At 36.4% G+C, this 8,876-nt stretch overlaps 2 protein-coding genes across 2 annotated transcripts; one reads left to right on the top strand and one right to left on the bottom strand.

Annotated features, from left to right (window-relative positions):
- Nucleotides 1–1,595: 1,595 nt before the first annotated feature.
- Nucleotides 1,596–3,422, bottom strand: LOC117446935 (oxytocin receptor-like). The gene is made up of 2 exons (XM_034083458.1): nucleotides 2,579–3,422; nucleotides 1,596–2,348 (listed from the first exon to the last, which is right to left on the bottom strand). The coding sequence occupies exons 1-2, from the start codon at nucleotides 3,420–3,422 to the stop codon at nucleotides 2,140–2,142; spliced, it is 1,053 nt and encodes a 350-aa protein (XP_033939349.1). The 3' UTR covers nucleotides 1,596–2,139.
- A 712-nt stretch (nucleotides 3,423–4,134) lies between these two features.
- On the top strand, nucleotides 4,135–8,662 carry vhl (von Hippel-Lindau tumor suppressor). Its single transcript, XM_034083941.1, has 3 exons — nucleotides 4,135–4,605; nucleotides 6,698–6,811; nucleotides 7,561–8,662. Exons 1-3 carry the CDS (start codon nucleotides 4,419–4,421, stop codon nucleotides 7,752–7,754), a joined length of 495 nt encoding a protein of 164 aa, XP_033939832.1. The 5' UTR covers nucleotides 4,135–4,418; the 3' UTR covers nucleotides 7,755–8,662.
- The last annotated feature ends 214 nt before the right edge of the window (nucleotides 8,663–8,876 follow it).

Here is an 8,876-nt window from a genome sequence, read left to right as displayed (position 1 = left end):
ACTTTCCCCCTATGAAAGTATGTACTCTTAATATTGTTTTGATCAAATAAGATTATTCAACAAAAATAATTCAATAACATGCTTTAACCACTAGGCGGTGCACACAAGGTACACACAGCATACTAATAATAACTTTGTATTATTAGTGTAGACACTTATGTATAACATCTGAAGATGTGTAATTTTATTCATGTTTTTACATAATTTTACAGGATATTGCTATACTATTTCTCTTGTTTTACTTCTTCACATTAATATCTGATTTGTAAAACATCACAGACAGAAAGGCATAGGCTATCCTTCATTTAATAGTAAGCTATTGAAATTGTGATTCCATAGATGTGTCTCCCATCACCCAAATCCCCTGACTATTCTCTCAACTCAGTATTTAGATTCTTATATTCAAAGAAAATCAGTAATATCTTTAAAAACTACAAGTCCTTTTTTATCAGCTGTGCACCGTTATGGTGTAAATATAACCAATATACCAATTGGATCAAATATAAAAGTCAGCCGAATTACTATTGATACTGCAAGGAGACGTATTTTGTGAAAAGAAATTGAAGATGTTGTTTAATTGTTGATATATTTATAATCCACGTCAAGTATTCAGTTTTGGCAGCAGTTCTCCTGTTTGTCTCTCTCTATAAATAAAGAATTACGGCAGATGTGTAATATTTAATCCAGCCGAACCGTGTATTACAATGCCGTTATGTGATGACTTCCAAAGAGAAAAGCAAGCACACTCTGAATTAGGTATTATTTTATTTTTCGTTGTCGGATATCATATCTCCATATCATATCAACACCATATCCCAGCGTGCATTGCGGCTAAAACATCCAATCAACAAGCTTCAAGCTGAGGATCTTGGGTAATCAGTTTAGTGGGTTTGTGGTGTGTATCGCTCAAAATGTCCCGTCTGTTTCCGGTGACTTTATTTACGGCTAAAAAGCCCAAGATTATAGAATTAAATGAATAAATAAAAACAAGGATAATTGTGTGTTATTGTTGAGTAAATAACAGTGTGTTATTTAGAAAAGAATAATAAATTAGAAGGAAAATTTTTTTTATTTATTTTTTAAAAAATACAGATTTCAGTATTTTGAGGCTCTGAGCCCCATTTCTTTTCCTCACAGACTACTGATTTTAATTTAACTATATATCGAGCCCGATTGTCGATTTCAAAGGTGTGCTCTAAAATGATATTTATAAATAACTAATTATCATTATTATAAGCAAGACAATAAATGGCAAAGATATGTAGAAAATAAACGTATTTAAATTACATTCATAACTAACGTAACGTGGAAGAAAATATGCTTCTAGAAGATATGTAGAAAATAAACGTATTTGAGATACGTTCATAACTAACGTAACGTGGGAGAAAATAGTTTCTAGCTAAACGTAATTGAGAATGCAGTTTAGTTCTGTGGGAACGTAATTTTTAGGAGACAGGGTTGATTTCTTACGAAAACACAGTTGTTTTAAGTCTTTGTAATATGTTGTTATAAAGGTATTTTTTCAAATTAAAGAGAATAAGATTAGGTAAATATTTTCTTTAAGGTATATTAGACTACAACCAAAACAACTGTGATACAAGGTATTGCATTGAAATGGCATTTTGCAAAACAAAAGAATCCACAACATACCATTTTTTGCAATATACAGAAAAACAATACAACTAGATTCTTCGGATTGTCTTTATCCTTACAGCATGACATCTAATCATTGAATCTGTCTGAAAGATCAAACATGTTCATGAAGCTTAAATACCTACAAAAAATGTGAGGTAAACACAGTCATAACATTATGATGGCATTATGTTATTTACATACTGTATACTCCATACTGATTCTTCATCTTTCCAAAACGGCCCCGTACAGTCCAACACATCACTTGCTTTTGCCATCCAGCATCCAGCAACATCTGGAGCGATCTCAATCATGGCCAACCTTTGCAGGTTTGATTCTGGAGAATACTTCCAGAACATGCCATATTTTCACATGTCAGGAATGTTGACAGATACGTGTTTTTTTTGTATCTCTGTCTCTCCTGTTCTGAAGAAACAGTTGTTTCAATGCAGGGAAAGCTCACCGGCTGCTCCACTTTTTCTATATCCAGATTGTTGCGCATTGCCTTCATTTTAACTCGGAGACATTTTTGAAGCTCATATAAAGTGTGCTGACCAGCGTCGCCTCTTCGTGGATTGAATCCCTGCCGTCAGATTGCCGATGGCACATGAGTCTCATCAGCCTCTTCGGGAGGTGGCCACTGAACATAAGGTAGATGCAGGGATTAGCGCAGCTGTTCAGACTGGCGAGCAACATCAGGATGGTGAAAGTCGCAGCTGGAGAGACAGAACAAGTTAAAATCATCATGTGCTTGCAAAGAAATTGTGTTTTCCACCTAATGAATATCTTGTGTGTCTTGTGCGTAAATGCGCATTTCTCTCATATCTTTATGCCATTAGCCTACTGATAACGTTTTGAAACGGAAACTCAAAATGAAACGCAGTTACAATCATAAAAAAGAATCAGATCAAACTGAGCATCTGTCAGAAATATCATAATGACTTACTTTCTTTTGGTGCATGCGCGTCCCAGGCGGACCAGAGCTGGACTGTGAAGAAAGGAGCCCAGCAGACAATATAAGCCAGCACGATGGCCACCGTCATTTTCAGTGTCTTCACCCTGGCCTTGGACATGCCGGCCACACCGCTGGCTCTGGAGGGCAGAGGCAGCCCCACGTTGCGCTGCTGCTGAGTCTTTTGGTACAGATTGATCTGGATGACTCGACAGATGCGCACTTGACAAAAAACAAGTGTAATAACAGGCAAAATAAAAATGACCAGCGTGGTCCAGGTTATGTAAGTCTGTAGCCCCCACGGCTGGATAAAATCGGCCCAGCAGTCAAACACACCAGGTGCAACCTCGACCTGTGCGAAAATAAAGATCTGTGGCAGGCTGCCCAGCAGAGAAACCCCCCACGCCAAGCACACAGGGATGTTAAGTCTCGTGCTTGTCCGCTGGAACTTCACCATCGGGTTGCAGACAGCTTGGTATCTGTCAACAGTCATCACAACGATCATGTAAGTAGATGAAAACATTCCGAGAACTTGAAGGTACTTCACCAGGCGGCACACCAGGTCTGGTCCGACGAACCTGTCTGTTATGTCCCATATGAGCTGCGGGCACACCTGGAAGAAAGCGACCATCAGATCCGCCAGGCACAGGTGGAAGACAAAGACACGCATCCGGGACATCTGTTTGCGCTGTCTCCAGAGGACCAGCAGCAGGTAGGTGTTGAGGATGGCGGCGCTGATGAAGATGACACTGAGCAGCGCGATCTCCAACCGAGCCAGACTCTCATCCCTCGCCACGTCCCCCGCATCCACAGAGTTACTGTCATTCAGAGAACACATGTTGCCTGGGCTGTGAAACAGGCTGCTGTGGGATAATAAAATAAAATAAACACTTATATTAAAACTTTTCTTGTTTCAAAACATAAACAGCTGGAACTCGAGTTAAAACAACGATACACGCTTTTCAGTCTGAATTAAAACTTTCTTTTTTTAGAAGCTATTAAATCACAGTTATTTGTCAGAAAAGCATTTCATAACAAGTATTTCTACTTACCTTTATGAATATGTGTTTTTAAAATAGTGCCGGAGGGGATACTGATGTGTTCGAGCACGGGTTGGGAATAATCTCCAGGGAGGAGGGTGGTTTTATATCTGTGCCCTGTTTTATGTGAGGATGAAACTGGGTGGAGCTTCGAATCATTCAGGCAAATAAGTCTTACTTCTCACAGGTGAAAAGACTGTTGTCATCATAATGTAATTCGTATGCATGTAATGTGATTTAAAGCCCCTGACCAATTTATTATTAAGTAATCATTTATCAAGTGCATTTCATGCCTCATTATAGCCAGGGCTATGGTTAAGAATACTTGTTTTTAATTGTTTGAAAGTGGTTAATTGTCTTATTATGAACATAATTATACTTCTTGAAAACATGATAGTTGAGTTTTACTTAAAAAACAGTATACCATTTGTTTTGAACATGAACCGCATTCTCAGAGACTGATACGTCATCACGCCTTTCGACCAATCACGTCATAGTACAGTTTGACGTCCCAGTACTTTCAACCGGAAGAGGGAATATAAACAAAGTAGTTGAAATTTAGAAGAATTGTCGAAGAGACAGTTCTCCAGTTGTATTTTCGCTGACGTACTCGTTCCTTTTTGTGCACGATGTAACATAATTCGATAGACAGAGTGATACAATTATCATTATTTCTAAGGTCTCCGTGTGTCGATAGCAGGCGACATTCATGGATATCCTCCCTGCTGCTAGCTAGCGTTAGCTACACGGCTAATTTCACTACTTGAAGTACTAAGCGTTAACCAGCTGCACCAATGCCTCGGGAGGGTGAACCGTCTCTTCCTCTGGTCCGCTCCCTCAACAGCTTAATAGCCATTAATGTGGTGTTTCGTAACTTCAGTCCCCGTGTCGTGCGACCACTATGGATAGATTACCGCGGCGAACCTCGGGCATACGTGGATATACAGCCAGGAACGGGACGGGAAATAACCAGCTACATCGGTAAGGAATTCAATAATACAAGTTATCAAATGTCGACCAAGTACCGTTATTAAGATCCTTTACTTCTGTACAATTCAGAGGTAAATCATGTACTTTTACTCCACTACAATTATTGTATAACTTTACTGTGCAGATTTGGATTAATAATGTAAAAGTATTATCAACACTTGACTTAACGTACAATTCACAAGCTACCCTGCAGCATACAAAGTCATTCAAACTAGCTGCACTTTACCAGCTTTGATAACACTTTAATGATCAATAATTATAATCAAAACGTATAAGGAAATAGGTCGATCTGCCTATTGACCCTAACCCTTTTACTTTGAGTACTTCCAGTATTTATTTGATGCCAATACTTTTGTACTTTTACTTGAGTAACCTTTGGATTGCAAGACTTTTACTTGTAACAGAGTATTCCTACACTCTGGTACTTCTACTTTTACTCAAATACAAGATCTGAGTACTTTTACCACCGTTGTAAAAGTAGTAATACCACAGCTTAGAAATACTTAGAAATAACAAGTAAAAAGGCAAAAGTATTATTATTAAATGTGCCGTACAATTTAAAAGTAAGAATACTCTATCGGCATCATTTAAAGTAATATCTTATATTGTTCATCACTTTATTGTTGCAGCTAGTAAACTAGGATATTTGTTGTTTTATATTGGCGAAGGCATCTTTTTTAATATTACAGATTATCAAATGTAGATCAAGTTATGTTATTCAGATCAATTCAATTGAACTTACTTTATTGGCATGACCATTATGGCATACATACAGTATTGCCAAAGCTTTGTGAAATTAAGATCATTATCATACATTTATATGTGGCATGTGCTGTTATGTTCATAAACATTTTGAACAGAAGCAAGAATATCATGCTTTCTTTACAAGGAAAACAATATACTTTTCAACATGAACTTGAACAAAACCTCACAGAACAATAGAAAAAGTGGTATCACTTTACAATAAGACTACCCTTATAAAGGGTTTACGAATATTTTTTAATTAATTTATTAATTAGGTTGTGAACACTTATAAGTCATTAATAAGCTTTTATAAGACATGAGATAAACAGGGCACCTGTGACCGGTTGCTTGCCAAATAGTGAGCCCACATTTATCTGTACTGCAGTGCTAAGCCTTATATTGGCTACTTAGCTTACTTCGTCTTCTTCATCAGCCAGCATCCTTGGTATCTGTTGCTCACTGAGTTGATTCTCGCTAAGTAGTCAATATAAGCCTTAGTCATCTTACCAAATAGTGAACCTGTGTTGATGTATGAAAACTATGTTAGAACTGGTTTATAAATGGTTCTTAATGATTAATAAAGTGTTTACAACATAATTATTATGAATCCTTTTATAAGGGTAGTCTTATTGTAAAGTGGTACCGAAAAAGTTAATGTGAGTTTTTAATTATTGTGTAGGATAATGCTGATAGTAAATTCATATAATACATTAATAAGAAAATAATGATTCAAATAAAAAAGTTGTGAGATCTGAGTCAGTCTGATCTCTCATGTTGTGGCAAGCAGAGACAAACTGTCCTGCGAGAGTGCAGCACTGGAACCTGCGATCTTTTTTCATACATTACATAATTACACCGTAGTTTTGTATATGTTATGACAATAAACCTTGAATCTTGAATTTGTAGAACTTTTACTTCGGTAAAAGTAGTAAGACCACAGCTTAAAAATACTCCATTAAAATTAAAAGTGCAAAAGTATTATTATTAAATAAACTATAAATGTTAAAAGTAAAAACGGGAATTTTACCAAGGGATCAATAAAGTGAATCTGACCTAAAATAATAACTGATACACTATTTGTTAATTTATATATTCTTTCAATAAATTAAAATCTTCAAAGTAATAAAGTAATCAAATAAAAAGTACAATAGTGTTGTAAATTGTAATTAAGTACAGTGCTTGCGTACATTCACGTAGGTACTGCAGTGCCCACCACTGCAAGCTTTTACAACATTACAGTAAGCACATTATATCTGGAAGGTACACAATATGTGCCCAATCTCTTGTCTGCTTTGTAATACACACTCATTAAAAAATGTTTTACGAATGGTTTCCCCAGGTCACCCATGGATGTTCAGAGATGCAGATACTGATGAGCCCCTGAGGGTGAACTGCAAGGAACTGTTTCTTCCCAAACCAGCAGAGGGTAGAAATGCTAATATCACTTTACCAGGTAAGGTTAGCCACAGTCCGAACATATTAGACTTTATCATAATATGTAATGAATTTCTACTCGCAGATATAAAATCAAGAGGAATTCACGATGCACTGAAAAAAAAAACATTCTCCTGTGAATAACATCTAAGCATTTGTGTATTTTGAAAGACTGTCAAACTGCTGTTGATTGCTTTTTTAAATGGCAAAAAAATATTAATAGTTTTACACTTGCCTTTCATGATGTTGGATCATGCAGGTAGGTTCTTCTTTATTTGGCAGGATTAGCTTGTTTGATTACTTATTTATTTAGATCCCCATTAGTATTAGCTAATGTATTGCAACATAATCTACTCTTCCTTGCTTTCCCCCCCCCACAATCCCGAATATAAAAACAAATGTATACATATATTTTTAGATACATTTGTTTTTATATTGGGATTGTGGGAAACGGTATTTCGATCTCTCTGTCTGTACCACACAAACTGGAAGATTGACAATAAAGTTGACTTTTTGGGCATGGCTTTAAGATCTATTTTACTGGTACTTATACCACACTTCAATACACACCTAGGCAAGTAGCATTGGTCTTGTTGTGGTCAAACCATCACAAAATGACCTAAAAAATGAAATGTAATTTACCAATACAAATGGGAGTACAGTTTCTTGAATGGCCACTTTAGGCTGGCCTCAATTTGTTTGTTTTTTGCACTTGAAGTTTGAAAGACAATTTTCAACAACTGTCAAAAACGTGTTTGCTTTACACAGTACACAGCCTCAAGGATCGTGCTCTTCAGGTTATACGTCGTCTGGTACGAGCAGAAGACTACAGGAGGTTGGAGATAGCACGGTGTCTCCATGAGGAGCTGGAAGATCAGCCCAGTATTTTGAAAGATCTCCATCGCATGAACCAGAGGGTTGAGCAGCATCTGCTGGAGAGAATCCAATGCCAGGAGGAATAAGGCTTGAGACTGGATGGAAAATGGTCATGGATGGACAGCAATATTTTATCCCACACTATTAAAACCAGTGAGTGAGCAGCAGTTTCAAAGACATCCTTAAAGGTCTTACATTTTTCTGTAAAGGAGTTTGATCGGCTGTCTTTTGAATTCACTCATTGGCTTTGGAAAATGTCTTCCTCTGCAAAAAAAACCCTATAGCATTGACCTTTTAGGAAGAGGGGCTTTCATATTGTGATGGCAGCATATTCAATTACATAGTATTTTGTTTGTCCTCTAAAACTGTGTTAAAGGATTTCCATGTTCATTTCTAGAACGGGACATTGTAGCCATTGATTCCTATCTGTCTATGTTAACATCAAATCCTATTTGATTATAGGAACAACATCAACATGTTTTTGTCTTGCATATCGTGGTATAACCAATATCCGGTCCTAAGGACATTCAATTAAAGTGTTTATAGTTACATTTGATAGGAATTTCATGACATGTGCTGTCAATATTTTTTACTGGGGGTGCCTGAGATAAAGTGGTCTTGAAAATTACAGTTTAATGCATTTCTCCTCTAAAATAAACGTTTCCTTGTTATCCTAGCTGTCAAATTGAACAGCCAAGGCTGAGCTTATCAGCAATCATCAGAACGCTTTGGCTTTGGCACTTTACATTTGGAAAAAGATGGAGTGATTTAAAGGTGTACTTTCAAGTTCACACATGGGCACGTTATCTTCAAAAATTCTGTCTTGCAGCTTAAATAATATTTGGAAACCAAAATAATCAACAAGACTAGGTTGTGAAACACTGAATGAGAACTATATGCTTCTTTCCTTTTGCCTACTTTGTAATTCTGTTCTGTCAACATGTTCTAACTGGATATATTGTTACAGAAAAAAAAATAAAAGATTTATTTCTAACTATTCGATTACATGAACTATTCAATTATAAACAAAGGGTCACAAATAAATAATCTTAAAATGAAAACATAATTTCTCAGCGCAGAGGGGTTATTTCTGAGAAGCTACAGTATTATGATAAAACGAGATATAATAGCAACACATATAATAGAATAAAACATATATTAAAACAGCAACATAACATAATTCACAAATTAAAAGCCAGTCTGAAGAG

Source organism: Pseudochaenichthys georgianus, chromosome 5 (genome assembly GCF_902827115.2).
Source record: "Pseudochaenichthys georgianus chromosome 5, fPseGeo1.2, whole genome shotgun sequence".
NCBI lineage: Eukaryota > Metazoa > Chordata > Actinopteri > Perciformes > Channichthyidae > Pseudochaenichthys > Pseudochaenichthys georgianus.
This window is presented reverse-complemented; position numbering and strand designations above follow the sequence as displayed.

Excerpts from the sequence above, each read along its gene's own strand:
- LOC117446935 (XM_034083458.1), bottom strand. The coding sequence starts at position 3,422 with ATGTGTTCTCTGAATGACAGTAACTCTGTGGATGCGGGGGACGTGGCG. Across the intron at positions 2,349-2,578 it reads CGCGCATGCACCAAAAGAAA|CTGCGACTTTCACCATCCTG; the intron begins GTAAGTCATTAT and ends CTGTCTCTCCAG.
- vhl (XM_034083941.1), top strand. The coding sequence starts at position 4,419 with ATGCCTCGGGAGGGTGAACCGTCTCTTCCTCTGGTCCGCTCCCTCAAC. Across the intron at positions 4,606-6,697 it reads GGAAATAACCAGCTACATCG|GTCACCCATGGATGTTCAGA; the intron begins GTAAGGAATTCA and ends TGGTTTCCCCAG. Across the intron at positions 6,812-7,560 it reads TGCTAATATCACTTTACCAG|TACACAGCCTCAAGGATCGT; the intron begins GTAAGGTTAGCC and ends TGCTTTACACAG.